The following is a 23839-nucleotide window of genomic DNA, read 5'->3' as shown; positions in this document are numbered from 1 at the left end:
TATATGACGACTACTTTTCAGAGAACCCGCGGTTTCCCGCAAACATGTTCAGGCGGCGTTTTAGAATGCGCAGGGAGTTGTATATGCGTATCGTTGGCGCTTTGGAGCGTCAATATCTGTGTTTCCGCTTCGGGCACGATGCGGTTGGCGGACCGGCCACACCCCTATTCAAAAGTGCACTGGCGGCAATCGGGCGGTTGGCCTACGGAGGCGCGGCGGACATGTGGATGAGTACCTCCACATCGGTGAGATGATCTGCTCTGGATTGTCTGAAGTATTTCGTGAGGGCGTGATAAACATTTTCGGTGAGGAGTACCTTCGAAGCCCTACTCCCCAAGATTGTCGGAATTTGATGCAGATGCACGGGGAGAAGCATGGGTTCCCCGAGATGTTAGGCATCATAGATTGTATGCATTGGGAGTGGAAGAACTGTCCGACTGCCTGGAAGGGGGCCTACACGACCGGCTACAAGTCAAAGAATCCCACGATGATCCTCGAGGCCGTAGCCGATTACCGGCTGTGGATCTGGCATGCGTATTTTGGGGTAGCCGGGTCGAACAACGACCTCAACGTCCTGAACTCGTCTCCACTCTTTAACGAGAAGTGCCGAGCATCTGTCCAGCCGTCTCATTTGTGGCCAACGGCAACCGGCATGATATGGGCTACTACTTGGCGGATGGGATATACCCTAGGTGGCATGTCTTTGTGAAGACGATCAGACACGCAAGTGATGAAAGGAAGGCCTACTTTGCGGAACGGCAGGAGTCGGCGCGCAAGGACGTGTAGCGCGCATTTGGTGTGCTCCGGTCTCGATGGGCGACAATTAAGGGTCCAACGCGTTTGTGGATGTCAGATGCGTTTCCCAAATAATATACGTCCGCATTATCATGCACAACATGATCGTCGAAGACGAAGGCGTACAACCTGACTAGTTGGGCCAATGACGATGAAGCCGGTCCAAGCCACGGAACGGCCACCCCTAGCGTATGACGTGGGGTACCTCTCGATGAAGCCGGCCGCCTCAAGGAATATGCCGACATGCGTCAAGTGGAAGCTCATATTCAACTCCAAAAGGATATAATTGAAGAGTTGTGGGCACGGAGGACTGCACGCCGATAGTTTTTTTTCTGTATTATGTAAAATTTTTTTATCTATGTACCTTTTTTTAATGCAATTAATAAATTTTCCCGTATATGTCTCGTAAATTTAATTACGTAATTTAATCGTAATTTTAATTCCATATATGTTGTATTTCTTGAATTATTTTTATTGCGGCTGGCCTAAATCTGATGTGGCTGGTGAATTTTTAGTGCTGCTGACGTGGTAGGGAGAGAGAGTGGTTGGCCTATGACTGGCCTATTTGCATTGGAGATGCTCTAAGGTAGGACAACCCAAAGTTCTACACAAGTAGCTAACATATTCCAACGAAAAGAAGAAGAAGCACCAAGTTGTTATGGACTCAATTTCCACATCGATTGTGAGAACAACTGGTGTGGAGTATATTGACTAAATGAGTTCTATCTCCTAACAGGCTAATTTTTTGAGTTGAGTTCTCCAGTTTGGTCTGTATCACAAGCTAACAACCTACAAGTCCAATTTTTTTTTTTAAAAGAACTATGAGGCACCCTCATCCACAACGAAAACAACAGTGTGTTGAATGAGACAAAAGCAATAACCGACACCAGAAATTAGACAAACACAATGATGAGTTGGATCATTATTTGTGTGGAAGCCTTGAGTTAACTGTAATATCATTAATGTTTTCAATCTTATATACACTCCCTTTATGTAAAGTGTGATCTTTTAATCCTTTTTCCATTTGTCCACAAAAATTATTCTTATTCTTATGTTATACTCCCTCCGTCCCAGATAATTCGGATCACTTTGATCGGGCACGAGTTTTAAGAATTGTAATGAAAAATGGGTTGAAAAAGTTAGTGGAATGTGAGTCCTACCGTTATATATTAGTTTTATAATAAAATGTGAGTATGAATGAGTTAATGGAATATGGGGTCCACTACCAAAAATGATAAAAGTGAAATGGGACAAATTATGTGGGACGGACCGAAATGGAAAACTGGGACAAATTATCCGGGGACGAGAGGGAGTAATTCACAACTCTTTATGGAGTATTTAAAACTACATTCGGACTCAATATTGATAAAATTCCAACACTTAATTACCTATTACTACTATATAGTCTTGTAAACTTTAGCTAGATGAATTTTAATTCCAACTACCTCAACAACCAGTCACCATAATGCATGGCTGTTCCTTAGCCATTCATTTACTGAATTTTCAGACAGATGAATTAATTTACGTCGTACCAATGCCACTGCATCAACTATCATCTTTATCTCATTTATTAGTCATAACTTTCACCAAAATGACTTGTGCTGCACAATCCACTGCCCTTCCTTTTTCTTCTCTTGTAAATTTAATAGGCTTTCCTAAGTAATTAAGTTGGTGAACATAAATACGGTTAGACCAACATAGGCAATGCTTTGATAACAATTAATGTAGATGTTATTATCTCATAATAATATTTGTATAATGATTCTAACACGTGAGATTAATAATTTCTCAAAATTATTAATTGATGTCTTTTTCATTAATTTTCTCTTGAACTATTTCTAGCCTGCCGTCTATGTGCCTGTTTATATAGAAGTAGAGTACATAACTCTGTAATCTGAAAACAATCTGAATAGCATCTGTTCTTTGTTTCCTGCCCGTGGACGTAGCCAACACAACTTTGGTGAACCACGTAAATTATGTGTCTCTTTATGTTTCTGTTTGTCTCGATTACACAATTGTTCTATTCTGTCACAACAAACAGTGGTTCGGTAAAGGTGTGCATGTCTTGGTCTTCTTTTTGGGTGTTTGGCTACACGTGACTTGGTTTAACAATGAGTACCTATAGTTGTATATCATTCTGAAAATTCTCACTACCACAATTACACTTAACACTCAATTCGTGAAGCATTTCTACTACAATAATTCCCCAATATTACAACATATAGAGTCATAAAAAATTGGAAAAGTAATGTGCCAAAATATATGAAAAAATGTCCCAATAAAATATCGAATTAGGGTTGAGCATGGAGAGTAGTGCTATTAGATCAAATATTCATATTATTACTGGTCTTTAAATTACACTTTTCTCTCTACTATTTTAAAGGATAGTTTTCGATCAAACATGTAAAAATCACTTCATTATTCTCTATTTATAAATTATAAATATCCTCATTATGACTGACCATGTTATGACCAAATAGTGTTTTCCAAAAATGCTACTTTTAAAAATTGAGCTAATTATATATTCAATGTATTCCAAAAAGAGAATTCCACATCACCTAATTAATTAACTTATCACGTGACAAACTAATCACATCCTCAACTTATTTACCTTTTAATCATGGGGAAATTATGTGTCACCACCAACCAAAAATAAATGAACCTTCAATTCTTTGAGCATCCATGCAAACTCTAACTCCACATAACAATAATTTGACAGCCAATGCATAGTTGTATGATAATTCCAAAAATCATACCACAATTACACTCAACATTCAATTACTACAGCATATAGTTATTAAAAAGTTGGAAAAGTGTGATAAAATGTTCCAACACATGTATGCAAAAGTGTCCAAACAAAATATGTACTCCATATAATAAGGGTTGAATATACACTAGCTATATTTTGATTGGATAAAAATGTTTCCAACGACAATAACTAGTAGTGAAGAGTGTCAAATTCGCGAAATGCCAATCAACAACAGACAACAACAACAACATACACACAAAAACGAAGCAAAAATCAAATGAGCCGAGGGGCACCGCCGAATAAGGCATAAACAAGTGCATACACCAGCTATATATGATTTGTGGGAGGGGGTTCAGCCATCCGGTTTCATTAATTTCCTACAAAATCGTATGTTGAGTAAAAAAAACCAGGGCTGTTTGATCATATTATGACCGACCATAAAATGGATACATGAATAGTACTATTTAATCATATTATAATGGACCTAAAACAATTCTCTCCCTACAATTTCGAGGATAGTGCTTTCTCTATAGTATGCAACACCACCTCATTATTTCATTCATTAAACCACAATTATTGTTAATCATATCATGACCAAATAGTTTTTCCAGAGCAAAATTGCTACTTGTAAAAATGGAAGCATTATTTAATATTTAATATTGTCCAAAAAGAGAATTCCCCAACAGCTTGGCCAAACCTAATTAATTAACCTGTCACATGACATACCAATCACATCCCCTACTTATTCACCTTTTATTTGGGAAAATTGTGGTGTCACCAACAACCAATTGACAGACTCTTTAATACCAAAGCTGTAATAAGCTTAAGTGAAATAAATGTAATAGGTCACCCTATGCATCATTTTAGCCCTATAAATTCCCACAATTTTTATAACACAAAACCAAACCAAACCGAACCAAATCGACTCAGAGTCTACTATTACACCAAGTAAACACTTCTTTTTTCCTAACTAACTAGTGAAAATGTCTTCAACCAAGTTCCTCATCTCCATCATCCTCGCCGCTCTAGTAATGCAAGCATCGGCAGCCGGGAACCGTCGTCTCCTTAACATCCCGGGCTTTCAGCTTCCGCCCTACATGAACATCCCAACTCCCGTGTTGCTGCCACCGCTCCTCCCTTCCCCGACCAACATTCCACCCGTGGTGTTCCCGAGCACCCCCCCTTCCGATCCGACTAACATCCCTGTACCGGCGGTGTTCCCGAGCAACCCCCCTATCAACCCTACACTCCCCAATGTTCCCACCGTCTTTCCACCTCCATCGGTTTTCACTACTCCTTAAGAAAAATTGTGTTACTTAAATAATTATGTAGTTTGTGTGTGTGTGTGTGTGTGTTAGTGTGTGAGGTGTGTGCAGATCCATCCATGTGAGGAATGATTTGCATATTTATGATGTATTGTAATAATGAAGCAATGTTAGTTTAAGTTTTGAAAGTGCCATTATGGCAATATGTCTTAAGTATGTAGTAATTGGCCTAGTTGTTTTTCCTAATGTATAATGTCTTATGTAATGTTGGTAATTTTGTTATGGGAATATGCTGTTATTGCAAGCCTCCTTTATTTCATGAATTTTGTTTTGGTTCTTCTATGATGGATGAATTGACGAGTGAGGTAAACACTTTTTTTTTTATAGTAAATGGTAAGACGTTTTTTCTTCGTTCAATTGAAAGTTCTGATTTTAAAGGATAAAAAAGTTCAATTGAAAGTTCTGATTTTAAAGGACAAAAAAGTACTTAGATGAAATAGGATATTACAAAAAAAAAAACTCCCATAAAATCAGCAAGTACTTACTAAAACCTTCTTGGAAAATTTTCATAGAAATCAACACCCGATTAAAAAAAAAGAAAGCTAAAAGTCGAAGAAAGACAAGAACTACTCGATTATTTTGGTAATATGTTTCCCTTCGACAAATAGGTTATAAATTTGAGTCAATTAACACAAATATGAGTTGCAACTAAAAAAAAACTCATTCTTTACCAAAAAAAAAAAAAACTCACTAGAAGTCTAGAAGCATCTAAATTGACAATATTAGTGAAAACCAACAACTAAAAAAGTTCAATTATTCCGTTTCATTTGCAAGGAAAAAAAAATCTTTATTGTCTTCTTTAAGTTGAGAAAAAATCCACCAAGAAAACAAAGGAAACCTATAGTTTTTTTATAAAAAAAAATCCAAAAGATCAAGTAACCATTAAAGTAAAAACAAGTATAGAAAAAATCTAAAAAAACAATTACTAATAAATATAAATATATAGCCCCCAAAAGCATAAACAACTCTAAATAATGAAACTTATTTTTATTTTAGACGAGTACTATTTACCTTATGGTACTATCCATTTGTTTTTCCTATTAAAAATTATCTATTCATTTATTCTAGACTAATACCTTTCCAAAATAGAAAGGCCCATCAAAGCGAAGGCCCGATCCGCTGAGAGTCAAAGTCGGGCTTAGCCCGACCCGATACTCAAATAAATCCTATATAAAAATAATAAAAATGTTGTAAAATAAAATGAATAAATCTCTATAAAAGAGAGAGAGCAATACAGAATGCAGAGAACGAAGAAAGAAGAGAAATAGAAAGGTGAAGAAGAAGACGACGGAGACACTGTGACAGCGAGAGAAGACCGAAGCTATGGCTCTTTGGGGCGAGGGAACTAGCTCAGGCGCCGCCCCCAGCGACGGAGCCGCCGAGGACGAGGACGTCGCCGTCGGTACGTGCCGAATTCCTATTCGCCGACGCAATTTAGGGTTTTAATTCAGCTGAGGCCGTGCTCGGATTGGCCGCTCGCAATTCTCAGTGGCCGTGCTGTACTGCGGTAGGGTTAGCTTCTCGCGGTTCTGAATTAGTGTCGTTTTGAATTGGCAGATGACGATGAGGAGGACTACGACGAGGCGGAAGGGGGAAACCGCCTCCTAGGGTTCATGTTCGGGAATGTCGACGGCGCTGGTGATCTTGATGTCGATTATCTTGATGAGGTGGTTATTATGCGATTTCCTTTCGTTTAGAATTTCTTATTTTTTAGTGGCGGTTAGCTCCGGAATGAACGACTGGATTGAAGAGAGAAAATTGAGCAATGTAGAGTCGTCCGGGTAGATTGTTTCGAGTGTCGAGTGGTTAATCCTAACGGATTTTAGTCAACTGAACTTTAGCTATACAGGACTGGAAAGACAAAATTGGATTATGTGATGTATAGTCGTCTTGGTAGTTTCGAGTGCTTAATCCGGAAAGATTTCAGTCAACTGAACTTTAGCTATGCACTTATACTACGCTGATTATAATGATGGGGAGAGTCGACGAATTAGAAGGCAGTTTACTAGATGCTTAGAATGTGGCTACCAGAAAAGCTGCTATGTTTATTTGCACATTTAAAAAAATTCTGATGATTATGGTTGTTCTGGAAGTATATGATTGATGCTTTGGTGAATGGTATGTGTATGCCCCATGTTTTTATATGCCAATGCCAGATTCTCTAAGTTTAGTACACATTGTGGCCCCTGATAGAGGATTGACCAATTTGAATAAGAAGTGTAGAGATATGTGGACTTCCATTCAAAAATTTAATATTCAGTTGTTGTTAGAATGAGATTTTCACAGTTATGATCCATTTGAGTAAAAAGGTTTATGCTTAGTGTAATTCTCCTGCAAAGTCTTTTAAGCTTATACCTACTTTTTAGTTTTTACCCTTGCGATTCGTGCCTTTTATATTTAATAGTAAGGTGAAAAATTGGGAGCTTTCTTTGTTGCTGCTGATGTGAGAATTTTGAAAGGTACTCATAGGCTCTTTGTTAGGTTTCTTGGAAAATGAGACCATTTCCCCATTATCGTGTATGAAAACTAGGTTCAGTTTTTGCTCATATCATCCCGAAGTAGTTTGTCTTCTCTTTCCTGTTTTTCATCTTTTTTGGGGTTAGATGGGGTAATGTTGAGCTTCTTTCCTGGTTTTCAACATGTCCAAGCTCTTTCAATGTAACATGTCCCCCAGCTTGAATAGAATCAAACATACTATTTTTATTAAATAAATACTTGAAAAGAGATGTTGTGTTCATAGAATCCACCATTGTTACTATTAAGGTACTCCCATGCCTCAGGATCCATGAGATAAAATACTATATATATGTAATTAATTAATTAATTATTATTTCTGAATATCTAATCTAACTGTAGTAAAATGCTGAAGCGATTTTTAAAAATTGTTTGCATATTGCTATTCTTGATAATTCCAGCAGCAAAATAGCTTGCAGAATAACATCTTGTAGTTGGTTGGAACAGCATTAATATTAATATACTAATAGGTGGAAACGGAATAAATAATGTACTATCTAACAAGTAACTTTATGTAAAGAGTATGCACCTTAAAATGTGATGGTAGTGATTTTAGGAAATATACCAAAGTGTAGCAGTACCTATACTGTGATTTGGCTTTCTGATTGTCAGTTGGTTTTGAGTTTCATCTGGAGCTTGGTTCGATATTTGTAACAATTTCTTAATGCCAAGCTTTAACTTTTAGTACCCCGATAGCAGAGAGATTATTTGGCTGCCATTGTTTATTAATCAGAAAAGCATGTAACAAAGAATGTACATCTGATATAGACCTGTATATGAGCATCCTAGTTAGTAGAACAGAATGATGAATTTTATTAACCAAATCTCTGTAGAAAATTATGGTGAAGGCTTGTATGCTCGCTACTTTGCACTTGGTCTTGAATTTCTATAATCCGAAGGGCTGTTTAACTAGATGCATAACTACCACCTGAATTGGTTTCTTATGAGCTGAAACAGAACTGTAGGAACTGTCAGATGGCTTGTGTTTCCTATCTAGTGTCTACTAATCCTTTTTCTCTTTAACCATTAACCCTCCTTCCCTTACTATTCTTTGCTGGATGATGCACATGCTAAACTACAAATCTTCTTTCAGGATGCAAAGGAGCATCTTTCTGCACTGGCCGACAAGCTTGGTTCTTCCCTAACAGAAATAGATGTATGGAAATCTTTATCACTGCTCAACCATGGTTATTAATACTAGATCAGATCTTAGTGGCTGCTGTTTTATAAATTACGATATTATTTTTGTAACTAGTCACAATGGCACTGTTATCAATGCTGAATAACTGTTTTTTCCGTAATTGGGTTCCAGCTCACTATGAGATCACTGCAGACACCATCAGACGCTACAGATCAAGGTGATTATGTATGCCAATTAAAACAAACGGAAAAACTTTATAAATCTCAGTTAGTATATTCTAGTTTTTCTAAGTGTAGTGTGCCATTTTTGTGTTCATTAGAACAATAGTTGCTCATGGTTTTCTACTAAGTAGCAAGTAATGTTTTAGAAGTTATTTTCTGTAGTGAATTACTACCTAGTGGCACATTTCGATAATTATCTTGCTAATATACTAATATATGTGATCTTAAAGTAGATTCTTTTATTTGGGTGTGGTGGAATACATATTTAGAAGTAATATGTGCAAGCATGTATGTTTTTCTGGGAGAGTCTTCTGGTGAAAAGATATTGCTGTATGCTTTTAAATTCTTGGCATAAGTTAGAGTTTCCTACTTTATATGCATGTACCGGATGTTGGACCTTGGTTTTTATAGTTTACCCCCAAGGTTGGTGAGAGTTTACGCCTTAAGCTAAGATGTCATGCATTTGACAAGGTCATTCATTGGGTACTTATGGCATGATGAACGCTGCATATGGTGCTGAATTAAATGTGACTTTAAATGATGACGATATGTTATGTGATAAAAATGTAATTTAGTATTAAGATTTTCTTAACTACCCCTTCAATTTACTTCTAAAATCTCTTGGAGCAGAGAAAGAAGTTTTCTGGCTTTGAAGTGGATTGTTAAGTAATAAATTCTTGAAATGCCCTATGGTCCTACAGTCCCACTAAAAGAATGTTGCATGACTTTGTGTGGGTGTGTAGATATATGTATATGTACTTTTTTATTCAGACTGTCTCAAACTCCCTGTTTTAAGTTGTGATTACAAAGCATGTTGAAAACTTCAGCTGTTAATCCAACAAAAGTATACGAAACTTGCTGGTCGGTCCTAATCAATTTTACAACCCCAGTACGTTTTTGTTACCTGTTTCATGGTTATTTAATGAAATGCATTATGCTATGTCATATACTAGTTTCCTTGGAAAGTTACACATATAAGATTACTATCTCGTATACTTTTGTTTTCCTAACCGTCATTAAACCTTTATTAGCAGAACTTTCCATCTTAACACTGACATATTCTACTTAATTTTTTTAGTTCGAATTGGGCTTTAACTTTGCATTGCATTTCTATCAGAACGTGCTACATTTTTTCCTTTGGTCCTGATTTATATCTTTCCCCCTTCCATTTTTTCCCATGCAAACTAGATTATGACAGAAAGGCAGAAAATGCTATTGATTATGAAGACATAGATGAGCAATATGAAGGACCCGAGATCCAATCCGCTACTGAGGAGGACTTTTTGTTGCCAAAAAAGGATTTTTTCTCCAAAGAAGTTTCAGTAGCGTCTTTGGACAATCGAAATTCTCTTTTTGATGATGAAAATTATGATGAAGATGATGATTTGGAAAATCAGGATACAGGTGGGGAAGACCATGCTGAAACTCAACAGTTGTCTCCATCAGGTTTTACTTTATTTAACAAGCCTCTTTTTTAAGTAGTTAATTGCTGAATTTGTTTTGACTTCATTTGCGATCTTCTCTGGTTTTTAGTTTGTGCATGTGGTAAAAATATTCTATGAAGCCATATGGCATGTAACTTACTTTAACATGTTAACTCTTGGACTTTCTATCTAAAATGATACACTCATTATTGTCTGAGGAACCCAGCAAATTCATTTCTAATAGTAAGAATGAAAGGGAACACATAGACAAGGAACTGATGAAATCCTTGTCCACTCATGCTGGGGTTGCGTCATGAATATTGGAAGATGAACCATAATTCTTGCTCCAGGGCAATCTAAACTCTGTTTATTTCACTACGCAGTTGATCTAGACATCTTGGCCAAGTTGTATAATGGAATATGTAATGTTATCCTTTTTAATAATATACAATTGATTCTTTTCTCCTTGACAGATGAGCAGGATCATAAACATGAAGCCATTTCTCTGGACGAAAGTCTTCCAGATGATGATCTTGCTCCTGAAAAAAGTACAGATATGGGAGATTCTGAGGAGGTTGGCTTTTTGTATATTTTGCATTTGTGTCAATTTCTGGAAGCATCTGAAAGGAAAAAACTTTGTGATTTTTTATACCTCCTAAAAAGGATTTGCAAGAGAATTTTCCAGAGATATCTAAGACCCAACTCCTAACACCGTCTTCTTGATCTTCTTTAAACGCCTTTCAATTGCCTTAGCAAAGAAATATAATTCTTGCATTCAAAATCCTGAATATGAATCACATCCAAATCCCAACGAACTGAAGAGCAAGAGGTGCCATAAATCAGAGAGACAAAGAAGCAATAAGTTTATATTGGTAATGAACACCTGTGTGTTTAATACTCCATTCACCCAATGCGCAATCAATAACTCCTCATTGCATCTTTCTATAAAAAATAGTACTCACTCCGTCCCATTCTAAGGAACTCATTTTCCTTTTTGGATCTCCCATTCTAATTGACACATTTCCGAATACTGAAACATCATTATCTCTACTTTATTCTCCCTCCACTCAACTTACAAAACAAAACTGCATAAAATCATTGCCGATCTTAAGAACCGGAAATGCTCCACTTAGAGTGGGACGGAGGGAGTATTTAAGAAGCATGTTTATTAGAACTTAGAATATTGCAATTAGCATATAAACTTCTTGCACAACAACTAATGATTGATTCTAAGTATTAAAGAATCGGGGTGTTTACTTTAACCAACTGAAGTTTCAAAAGGTTTGTGTTTTAACCTTAGTTCTACAAGATTAATAGTTTGTTAAAAAAATATACCTCAACCTCTATGTTCATTCTATTGAAACCCCTTCTTGTCCCACATCGACAAATGGTGATCCCGACTCCTTTATAAATGAGTGAATAACCTTCCCCCCTTATAAGGCCTTTTAAGGGGGTGAGTGACCCATTCTAACATGGTATCAGAGTGGGCCCAAGTCGGTGATGAGTTTTGTTGTTGCAAGTGTGGAAGTCCGATGATCATTTTGGCCCACACATTGCGGGGGTGTATTAAACCCTTTCTTGTCCCACATTGACGAAATGATGATCCCGACTTCTTTATAAATGAGTGGGTAGCCCTCCCCCCTAAATTAGGGGGTGAGTGGCCCTATTTCTAACACATTCCATGTTGCATCTTTTTTTCCCTGAGTTCATTGCTTTTTTTTTTTATGAGTGAACAACTAATCATATTTAATGTTTGAAGTTCTACTACCGACCTAGAACATGGCCTCTCAGTAGGCTTCCCTGTCCTTGTAAGCTCTATGTTAAATATTTGTAACGTTGGTTTAAATGTTAGTGTTTCTAAGTGCATCTCCTGGAAGTAGCTAGATGTGGTCCCATTTATGAATACTTCTTCGGGTTCTTCTTTTTGTCCTGTACGATATGATTTCATATTTCATGGTACAACTTGTCATGTTTAAGCAGGATGATTCAAATGCTCTGGATGAGTCAGTTGATGGTGACATGTCTTCGCTGCTTCCTGTTCTTTATGTAGAGGATGGAAAGGCAATCTTGCGGTTCTCTGAGATTTTTGGCGTTAAAGAGCCTGTGAAAGCTGCAAGAAAAAGAGACCGGTATCCGATACCTAAAGGTGGGTATGATTTGGTTAAATATATCTGTTCTGATTAACAATGCTTCGTTACTCTTTTAATTGATTCGAGAAGCAGTCTGGGCTAGCTCCACTCTTTATGAAATTTTGGTGCATTTACTCTATTTAGTCCTTATTGACATTACACCTTACAGTCTAAAGTTATTACTGGCTTGTAGTTTACTAGTTTTCTGAGCCAGCGAATCTTCTTCTGTTTTCTGATAGAGAAATACAAGTTGTTAGATGCTTCTGAGAATGTCGAGGAAGACGAAGAGAACTTTATGAAGGCACCTTGCCAAGATATTTCCTGGATGAGACGATATGGTGCAAAAAGTGACGTTTACATGGGTGAAATAGGTGATGCATTGATACCAGAAACTGTTGGGGGATCAGGAAGGATGTCTGATGGACTTACGAGGGATATGAAAGATTCCTTTGTTAATGCTGAAGTAATGAAAGATGAAGTGTCGCTGTCTTATTTTCCGGAATGGAACACTAGCTTTTCTTCCAAATTCTATCCTCTTGACCAGGAAGATTGGGAAGATAGAATTGTTTGGAATAACTCTCCATCGTCTATTGACAACTTGGTAGAGAGCTGTGAGCTGTCTGGACCTGATTCTGACACACTTGGTGACCAAGAGAGGGATTTGAAAGCTGAACCAGGAACTGTGGAGTCGGAATTCCAAACTGAGTCGCATGACAAGCATCATAACTTATTTGAAACTAAATATTCCATTTTGGTGGAGCCTTTTGACTCTGACGGATCCCGCTCTACAGACCTTATCATCTCACAAAGTAGATACCATCCCCAGCTTCTACGATTAGAGTCCCAATTAGATGATCATGGTACAAATTATGGAGCACTGAAAGATGTTGCCCCTGAAGCAAGGCTTTGTAGTGATGCTATTAGACGTTTCAATGAGCTCACCTTACAAAATACAGATGTAGTTAAAGGATCGTGGATAGATAATGTTATCTGGGATCCACATCAGTCTATTGCAAAGCCAAAGTTAATTCTTGACCTCCAGGATGACCAGATGCTTTTTGAACTATCAGATACAAAGGATACTGAACATCTGCGACTTCATGCAGGGGCTATGATTGTAGCACGCTCTCTGCATCCCAGTAGTGGGGATGTACTTGACCTGCATAATCATGGCATTCTATCAGCGGGGCGGTTTAATATCTCTAATGATAAATTCTATTCAAACAGGAAATCGTCCCAGCAGCTGAGATCTCATTCTAAAAAGCGCCCTGTTCATGGACTTAAGGTTTTGCATTCAGTGCCAGCACTTAAGCTGCAAACCATGAAAGCAAAGCTGAGCAAGTACGAAATCTGTTTCGATTCTATTTCTTTGCATTTTCCTCCATATGCATTAATAGTAGCTGCTGATGCTCTAATCAAAAGAAGACTTTCTAGGAGTTTGTATCTCAGTCTACTTTCTAAACTACATTATCTCAGTCTACTTTCTAAACTGACATGCCTTTTTAGCATGCATGTTGTTATATGAGTAATCTATGTGGCTTGTGGTTATTCTCCTCTACACGTTGTGGGCCTGATTGTATTGATTTCGTGCCTTTTTACAATAAGTGCTTTTCGTGAATTTATCTTAGATACCTGTCATAGATTGTTTTCTTGCTTAAGTGTTCCTTCTATATTATGAGTTCTTAGCCAAATTCCCATTTTCTTTACATCTATTCTATCCTAGTTGTGAAGTAATTGTTATTTTTGCAGCAAAGATATTGCTAATTTTCATCGTCCAAAAGCTTTATGGTATCCTCATGATATTGAGGTGTCATTAAAGGAACAAGGGAGGCTAGTCACACAGGGATCGATGAAAATAATTTTGAAGAGTTTGGGTGGCAAGGGGAGTAAACTTCACGTGGATGCAGAAGAAACCATCGCCTCTGTGAAAGCTAAAGCTTCGAAAAAGCTAGGTAGTCTATTTCTTGGAGTGGTGTAAATTTTCTGAACATTTTTATATAATATTGTCAATCATGAGTATTAATTAATATCTTTCTTGTAGATTTTAAACTATCTGAGCCTGTGAAAATATATTATTCTGGGAGGGAGCTTGATGACAACAAATCTCTAGCCGAACAGAATGTTCACTCAAACTCAGTCTTGCACCTTGTTCGGACAAAAATACATCTATTGCCCCGGGCACAAAAGCTTCCTGGTGAAAACAAGTCGTTGCGTCCCCCTGGAGCTTTTAAGAAGAAATCTGACCTTTCAGTAAAAGATGGTCATGTTTTCTTAATGGAGTAAGTTAATAAGTTATTTTGGGATTTCTGTGTTTTGTTTTAAAGTAAAGAATATCAACTGACGTGTTATTATTAGTTCGATCCAGTTTTGATGTTTTCTTCAATATATTTGTTCTGTTATTCAAGTAGTTATAGTTTCAATCTTGCATCTTTTTCATTGAGTGAGTTCATATATGCTCATGGCCTTCCTTTTGGATTGTGTTTATAAGACGCTGAGAATATAATATTTTAATCATGGGATGAAATACAAACAAGTGATGTTTTCAATCACGTGACCTTTTTTCATAATGTGACATGATCCCTCATAGCAAAAGTGATACAGCATCAATGATCCTTTCACTGTGCTGCATTATCAAGTTATTTGTGGTAATTGCATCTTTTAAAAACCATATTTGTGTCATATTATTTCTAAAATGAGTTGTGTTAAGGTTGATTTTAGTCATGGTGAGGCTAACTGTTCACTAGCTTAAGTTATAATAAGTATATCAGAGGGAGTCATCCTAAATAAATATTTAAAACTTGCAGTATTTTCCCGACAAAGCTGCATTGTAATTGCATCTGCATTTTAACATATTACCAGAAGTTGTAACTATGTACTACTCTATAGAAATTAAACATGGTTATAGACCATATTGTTGTTTTGACTTTGGTCTATCAGCCTTTCTGCTGATTGGCTTTTGTCTAATGAATGATGCATACCTTCATTAACTTTTCAGCTGATATGCTAAAGCGTAATTGAATTATACTTCTGTTCGGGCCATCTTCTCTATAGAGTATTCAACCTAATTGTATGACTGATATAAGTTGAGTTTTTTTGCTTATGTTTTTTCTTGATAAATTTTATATTTCAGGTACTGTGAAGAAAGGCCTTTGCTTCTAGGTAATCCAGGGATGGGTGCAAGACTTTGTACATATTATCAAAAATCGGCACCTGGTGATCAAATGGGAAACTTGATGCGGAATGGTGATAATGGTTTGGGGAGTGTTGTCACTCTTGATCCTGCTGATAAATCCCCATTTCTTGGAGATATAAAACCTGGTGCAAGCCAATCTTGCCTGGAATCTAACATGTATAGAGCACCCATATTTCAGCATAAAGTGCCATTAACTGATTACTTATTGGTGAGGTCTCCAAAAGGGAAACTCTCCATCAGACGCATTGACAGGATTGATGTTGTTGGACAACAGGTTATGCCAATATTCTTGTTAAATTTGGTCTTGTTTGGTCTGTGTGTGAGATACTGTCTGCCCTATCATCTTCTTCCTTTCTAGCGAAGTTGCTTTTTGTGTTTTTTTTTTTTTTGTCTTTTTTTCATCTCTTCTGAAAATTGAGGGAACTAGCCCATATTTTCAACTGCTACCGATATTGAAGTCTTCAGATGTTTGATAATATATGTTTTCTAACTTGGATTCATTCAATAGGAGCCTCACATGGAGGTTATGTCTCCTGGGTCCAAAGGTGTCCAGTTCTATATCATGAACAGAGTTTTGGTACACATGTACCGGGAATTCCGTGCTTGTGAAAAACGTGGGTTGCGTCCTTCAATTCGTTCAGATGAGTTGGTATCACAGTTTCGTAACTTGTCTGAAACGTTTCTCCGGAAGAGGCTGAAAAATTGTGCTGATTTACAGGTATTACATCTTGCCTTATGTTATCCTTGTCTTGTCCTTGATCCCACTTGATAGCAGTTTAGATCCCTCTTGACGGCATTCGTTAACTTGGCTTGCTTATTCTTCTATGGTGAGTAACATCTGGTTCTTTTTTTGTGTGGGCTATTAGAGGGGTCCACATGGGCAGTATCTTTGGGTTATGAAGCGCTCTTTTCGCATTCCTTCAGAAGAAGAACTGAGGAGGATGGTCACTCCTGAAAATGTGAGTGTGTTATATTTTTATCCTCTTTCCTTCATTAGATGATAGTATATGGCTATATGCTGTGTGAGGGGATTGTATGTGAGGTTTTTTCAATCTCAGAAATTTGCCACAGCTTATCAGGGTTGGCCACCATTTTTGTGTAAGCATCAAATTCTAATAAGAAGACTAAATAAAATGCATTGTTCTTTTATCTCTCTTCTTTGTTTGGAATTTGTATTGTATTCTTTTGGTATGTGTTTATTGTTTTCACAAATTCCTGTTAAGGTTGACTAGTAAAACAATGATGTTGAGATTTCACTGCTTGATTGTATGAGTTGTTATGCCACTTATGAACCAAACAAATAAAGTGTGGCAAATACATCTGTTACTTCTTTTGTAAATGATTTCGCTGCCCTAGCTTATACCTATAGTTGTCGAAGGCTCTGGCTGCATTTAAGGTTGTCAGAATTAGATTTGTATATAATAAATTGGAGAGCAAGTTAGTGCTTTCCTAGTTCAGTTAGTACTCTTATGTATATATAGGTCTTTGATCAATAGATGAATATAGAGAGTTTTCCACAACTTCATATTCTACCTTTAATTTAACAATGTACAAAGGCCTCATATCCATTAGGTGCAATTAAACTGCATGCCTGAGTAAAGCTATGATCATGAACGCTAACACTTGCAATGCACCCAAAAGGTATAACTGTTCTTTCCTCAAAAAGTATCTTTTAGAAATGAGCAATCATAACGAGAACAGAAAAGGCACGTTGGCAACAATTACTCAGATTATAATTTGTAATAACAACCAGCGGCCAGTTAGTCATAGTCATTGTCATGAAGACTTATTTGGTTTTGCATTGATTGTAATTGGATACATTTTCCTACTTAACACTCTATATTGCTATGGACATTCCCTTTACTTCTAGATATAGGCAACATGCCAACATCGCAATCAAATTCAACTTGTGAATAAAAGCCATCAAACTTACCCGCAAATTTCTAACAACCAGTTCAGTTGGATTAAAGCCAGTATTCTTAAATAATTCATATGAAGATACCCAAGAAAATCTCTGACGTTTGTTGGTCTTAGAAGTTGATTAAGATTGTTTGTTGGGAGGTAGGGAAGAGAAATTTTAAAGAACACAATTTTCACTGATTCATTATTCAGTTCCAGTGCATGAGTGACTACATATGTTCTACTTAATAATAAGCTTTCCCAATTATATGCTTAGCAAAAAGAATGTCCATAGTTTATGACGCTGAAAGAATTGTATACTAATTTGAAATTTTGCTTAGGTCTGTGCATACGAGAGCATGCAAGCAGGTCTATACAGGCTCAAACGTTTGGGAATTACAAGACTGACTCTTCCTGCTGGTCTTTCATCAGCAATGAATCAGCTTCCAGATGAAGCTATCACTTTAGCTGCAGCTTCACATATTGAGAGGGAGCTACAGATAACGCCGTGGAATTTGAGTAGTAATTTTGTTTCCTGTACAAACCAGGCAAGCTACCTATTTCCCGTTGTTGTGCTCTGGGGGGATATCCCTGATGTTATATCTGTCAAATTTAACATTGAACGAGAAATGTGCACCTTTTCTGTTCAGGATAGGGAAAATATTGAGCGTCTGGAAATTACGGGTGTTGGTGACCCTTCAGGAAGGGGCCTAGGTTTTAGTTATGTTCGCACAACTCCTAAGGCCCCAATCCCAAATTCGATGGTGAAAAAGAAAACTGTTATTGGTAAAGGGACAACTGTTACTGGAACTGATGCAGATCTACGCAGATTGAGCATGGAAGCTGCGAGAGAGGTAAATGTGATTTGAACTATTAATTATCTCTTGTTATTGTCCAAAAATAGTAGTCACTCCAGGTGAAATGCTGCTAATTGTTCATTGTGTTTGCATACAGCTTCTCCTTAAATTCAATGTTCCAGAGGAGCAGATTGCAAAACTAACTCGATGGCACCGAATTGCTCTAATCCGCAAGCTTTCAAGTGAGCAAGCAGCATCAGGTGTCAAGGTTGATCCAACAACAGTCAGCAAGTTTGCTCGTGGACAACGAATGTCCTTTTTGCAACTGCAGCAGCAGACAAGAGAAAAATGCCAGGAAATATGGGATCGGCAATTTCAGAGCCTCTGTGCTGCTGATGGAGAGGAAAATGAGAGTGAGTCAGAGGCTAATAGTGACTTGGATTCATTTGCGGGGGATCTGGAAAATCTTCTGGATGCAGAAGAATGTGAAGATGGCGAGGAGGATAATTTTGAGTCCAAGCGTGACAGCATGGATGGTGTTAAAGGGCTAAAAATGAGAAGGCGGCCACTCCAAACTCAGCACCAAGAGGAAATCGAAGATGAGAGGGCAGAAGCAGAAGAATTATGCAAGATGCTCATGGATGGTAAATTTTTTTTTAATGTGACAACTATATTATTACTAGAAGAGCTACGCTGCACTTAGTAATCCTTCAGAGTCTTTTATTGGAGGGCATCTCTTACTTAGAAAAATAGGTCATGTGTTTGACTTGCAAAGACAATCCATAAGATACAGATGTGCAATAATACTCTATGCTGCCTGATTTCCTTTGTTGTGCAGTATCAACCTCTGTTTGATAGATGGCCTGGTATAGAAATAGGAGGCAGTTATTGCAAGTATGGTTGTTCATTATTCTTTCTGCTATTAGGATTTGATGTGATAATCCATGTTTTATACGTATTTGTCAATTTGTATTTTTACATTCAAAATTTGACCATTGACTGTTTTGCAGATGAGGAAGCTGAACGCAAAAAGAAGAAGAAGACAAAAACTGCAGCAGAGCAAGCTGGGTTGTCGGTTAAGTCAAAGTTTATTTCTGAGAATGGTGATGCAATCAAGAAAAGCAACGCAGTTTCTAAGAGATTCATGCAACCTGAAGGATCCTATCTAGCAATGGAGAAAATTGCTAAAGACCAAAAGGAGGTGTATAATTGTTATGATACTGCTTCCATTTGTTCGTATATCCATCCATATCTTCTGATAGTCATGCTTGATAACTAGGTTGCATAAATTCTTTTTAAGTTCTAATCATGAAATCTGCAATTCTGTACTTCGATACAGGGAGACTACTTGTCAGCTAAAAGTCATCTTCCGGGGAAATTTAAGGCCAAGAAAAAGAACGAGTTTGAAGTACTTAGCAAAAAGGTGAAGATATTGGGGGATGGAATCACTGTAAGTTTGCCACTTAAACTGTGATGCATTCTCAGTTAGACCTGCAGTATCCGAATTCCCAATATTAACTTTGCCCGCATTACTATTGTTTTTGCATTGATTTGAAGGATAGTGCTTCTGAATACCTTGTGAATTCCCCGCCACCCTTCTTGCTGTCTGAATTTCCGTTCTTATTAACACGGGTTGTGTGGATGAATTTTGACATCGTTTGCTTTAAAATGTAAAACTAGGTGATCAAGGAAAAGAAATCCGCAAGGGAGAGTTTTGTCTGTGGAGCATGTGGTCAGGTACTTGTAAATTCTGCAGTATTATGTACATCTGGATATTGTTTCTTAAATGTCCCATTTCCTATCTCCAGCTTGGTCATATGAGGACCAACAAGAACTGCCCCAGATATGGGGAAGATACTGACACTCGAGTAGAGAACATCGATCTTGACCGGATAGCGGGCAGGTCTAGTTTTCCAGATCAAATAGAGCAGAAACCCCATGTGAAGAAGTTAATGCCAAAAATTGGGCCAAAAGCTGTTGGTTCAGAAGCACCAGAAGATGATAAACCAACTTCGAAGGCAAAAATCCTGAAGGTTAAATGTGGCTTGACGGACAAGCTTCCTGATAAACATACTCCCACAAACTCACAGAGCTCTGATAGACCAGTTGCATCAGATGCTGAAACGGGAAGCAAGTCTGTTGTAAAAGTCAACAAAATCACATTTTCAAGCAAGACGAAACCGGATGATGTGGTTGAAACTCCTAGGACCTTTCTGATAAAGCCTCCAGTGGATGTTGATAGGGAGCAATCCCGCAGCAAGAAAGTTATAATCAAACAACCAAAGGAGATCATTAATTTTGAAGAAAACAGCCAGGATGGAAGTTTTGGCTTTGACTACAGGAAAACAAAGAAATTAATGGAAATATCGAGTTTGGACAGACATATGGAACATGAGAGCAAGCACTACTTTGAAGAGTCTTCAAGGATGAGAGATCCCGAGAGTAACCAATTATGGGTCGATGAGAAAAGGAGAACCTTTGACAGACAACAAGAAGTACGAAATAGAAGGGGAGAGAAATTGAAGATGATCGAAGACCAACCAAAGTATGAGTTACTAAGATATGAAGAAGCCATTCGAAGAGAGAGGGAAGAAGAAGAGCGTCAAAGGGCGAAGGATAAAAAGAAAAAGAAAAGAAAGCTTGAAGTAAAGGATGAATATTTTGATGATTTCCCTCCTAGAAGAATCGACAAACGGATACCGGATAGAGATAGAATGGTGAGGAGGAGGGCAGAACCTGAGTATGCAAGGCCCTCTCCAGATTATGTCCCCGCTCTAAAGCGGCGACGTGGAGGAGAGGTGAGTAGTCTAAATTTTTGTAATCCCCTCTCTTGTTGAGTTGCTTAACATCCCCAACATTACTAAAACTGCAAGTTACTTGAAACCCTTGTAAAACTAATCGATGTGAAAATCACAATTTCAGGTTGGCTTGTCAAACGTCTTGGAGACTATTGTCGAGACGCTCAAGGCAAGGAAAGAAATATCGTACCTATTTCTAAAGCCAGTAACGAGAAAGGAAGCTCCTGACTATATGGACATCATTAGTCATCCTATGGATTTATCTACGATCAGAGATAAGGCAAGGAGGCTAGAGTACAAGAACCGAGAGGATTTCAGGCACGACGTGTGTCAGATTGTGATCAACGCTCATACGTATAATGACCGACGGAATCCAGGTATTCCTCCTCTTGCAGATCAACTTCTCGAGCTCTGTGACTTCTTGTTAGCTCAATACGATGCAGACTTGACAGAAGCGGAAGCTGGGATTGAATAGATGATAATAGGCAACGCGCGTGGGATGGTTATTTTTTCGTGTCCCCTCCCCATTTTTTAGGTCGATTTGTATTTCTCTTGCAATTTTGTGTTTTTGAGATTTTTGTAGCATAAATTCGCCAAGTCTGTATATCTGAATGATCCCCAGCTTTGATCATAGGTAATGTTAAAAGGTGTGTAGATTAGTTATAGGTGACAAAATGTATAGAATGTGCATAGCGGCAGCCCCTTTTCCTCTCCTCCAAATTCTTGGCAATGTATCTTGTATGAAATCTTTTATCCCCTTCTCTCATTCTCATAAATCCGATTTATGAGATGATAGGTTGGGATTTTGAGCCATATAGTGGGTGTTGTGTGACTAATTGATAAGATGTTTCTCCTTTTAACTAAATGAAAATCAATTGAGAATGCATCTAAATCTAGAAATGCAATCCAAATCTTGGCCCTAGGATTAGATGATCTAATGGTTAATAATTTACCAAAAACACGGGTCATAATTAAGCAACTTTAGGTCATATTATAAGATATGAGTTTAGTGTCATGTTAAGATCATTTTAGGTCATCCTTTATAAGAATGACCTAAATATAAATAAAAAATGATCTAAAAATGTTCTACACATGATATAGTTCTGCGGATCTGTATTTAAATATAGTATCCTCGAACATAATTAAAAGGAGAAATACATAAGGATATACTAACACACAAACAACATATACTAACACACAAACAACAAAATCAAACAAATAGTACATTCATACGCACAAGTAAACAACAAGTTCTTGAGGATTTATTCCCCGACCCTCCGAAGATTCGATCGTTTCTCCACGATTCGAACGTTCCAAAACGGGTACTATCGAGCCGGGTCAGGTCAATTCAATCCAATTCAAAACCACCATTGATGAACAGCAATCCCCTCACTCCTAATCTTCCCATACAACTCCACACACTTCCAATAAGCCCTCCCTTCCTCCTCTCTACAATCCAAGAACAACTCATCCACCACACAAATCGTCTTCTCCCTCAGCATCCTCTCCGCGGCCCTCGCCTCCGCCTTCACCACCACGAAATCCTCCGCCCCCCAATCCCACTCCCCCTCCACGCCATACACTTCGAACTCCTGCCCCCGCATCGGATAATTCTTGTAGAACCAATCCACCGCGCCATCCTCATCCGCAACGAACACCCGCCTCCGATACCCATCCAACGGATCCTCCATCAAATCCGGCAAGTAATTGAACCTCGATTCCTTCTCCACCCGCGGAGGCTCGAGGTACACTCCCTCCAATCCCTTCAATGCGGCTTCCTTCTTCCCACCGCCACCAATGCCGCCGCAAACCACTCCCCTCCGGCCGCCGGAATACCTAACCGCGGCCGAATTTTTCCTCATCGCAACCACCGTGTTGCCGTTGATTCGCCGGAGGTACACGATTTTGAAATCACGCAGCAGCCGGATCTCCGCCGAGATGTCGCCGCCGAGAGGCGCGATCGCCAAACCCCCGCCGCGGATGGCATCCTCCACCAGCTCGATCCCGCTGAAATTCGGCGCGTAGATATAATCAAACACTTGGTGTGCATCCGCCTTCATACTAAAATCGACGCCGGCGCTTCTCAGGAAGGCGAAATCGAACTCGCCGGCGGCGGCAGCGACGAAGCCTCTGTGCCCCTCCGCGAGGAGGCCTTCATCCTCCAAGTCGCGGAGGAGAAGCGGCAGATTCTCGATCCAATCAGAAACAACTCCTTCACTTGAAGCCGCTCGGATAATCGAGCCGATCGAGGGCAGCGAGAGGAGAACCACCGCGAGGAACAGCGATCTCGACACCACACGCAGGGATCGCGAATCCGGCAGCTTAACGACGAAAACGGCGTCGTAATTCATCCCGATTTCGAACTCATCCGGCTCGGCAATGTCAATGTCGCTGCCGCCGCTCTTAATCCGTCGGGCCCGGCCCGATTTGTCCATCTAATTCAATTCAACAGTAGCCGAAATCGCAAATCAGCAACGAAATCTAGATAGATAGAGAGAGAGGGAAACAGAGGGGGGGAGGAAGGGAAGGGTTTTAGCGAGTGCAGAATCTGGCGGCGGTGTGGTTTCCACCCACGAGAGCTACACGGTTGCTTTGGCTTCTACAGCGGAGGAGCATCAATTGCTTGATTCTCGCAACTTCCATCGCTTGTATTTCTGTTGAGGATTCAATTGGATTAGGTTTGTTGGAGTTGGTTTCACATGATTTCCCAAAATTCCAACTGAATTCACACAGAGAGAGATGAAGAAGGAGTGGTGTGGGAAAGGAGAAGCAGAAAACAGAGGGTTATATAATATGAATTTTTTATGATAAAAAATATTTTTAATATAATTCTATCATTATAGTAATAATTGTA

The 23839-nt window shown here is 38.5% G+C and overlaps 2 protein-coding genes across 2 annotated transcripts; one reads left to right on the top strand and one right to left on the bottom strand.

Annotated features, from left to right (window-relative positions):
- Window positions 1–6110: 6110 nt before the first annotated feature.
- Window positions 6111–21751, top strand: LOC125217639 (transcription initiation factor TFIID subunit 1). The gene is made up of 21 exons (XM_048119160.1): window positions 6111–6271; window positions 6427–6536; window positions 8477–8539; window positions 8696–8741; window positions 9934–10191; window positions 10643–10743; window positions 12150–12315; window positions 12538–13639; window positions 14048–14250; window positions 14340–14577; window positions 15429–15765; window positions 16000–16209; window positions 16358–16450; window positions 17732–17938; window positions 18041–18244; window positions 18345–18831; window positions 19198–19388; window positions 19527–19637; window positions 19868–19924; window positions 19996–20985; window positions 21110–21751. The coding sequence occupies exons 1-21, from the start codon at window positions 6193–6195 to the stop codon at window positions 21458–21460; spliced, it is 5604 nt and encodes a 1867-aa protein (XP_047975117.1). The 5' UTR covers window positions 6111–6192; the 3' UTR covers window positions 21461–21751.
- Window positions 21752–22343: 592 nt separating this feature from the next.
- LOC125185553 lies at window positions 22344–23420 on the bottom strand. The gene has a single exon (XM_048082109.1). The coding sequence runs from the start codon at window positions 23418–23420 to the stop codon at window positions 22344–22346; it is 1077 nt and encodes a 358-aa protein (XP_047938066.1).
- Between the last annotated feature and the right edge of the window lie 419 nt (window positions 23421–23839).

Source organism: Salvia hispanica, chromosome 4 (genome assembly GCF_023119035.1).
Source record: "Salvia hispanica cultivar TCC Black 2014 chromosome 4, UniMelb_Shisp_WGS_1.0, whole genome shotgun sequence".
Classification (NCBI taxonomy): Eukaryota; Viridiplantae; Streptophyta; class Magnoliopsida; order Lamiales; family Lamiaceae; genus Salvia; species Salvia hispanica.
Note: the sequence above shows the minus strand (reverse complement) of the source record. Positions and strands in the feature narration are given on the sequence as shown.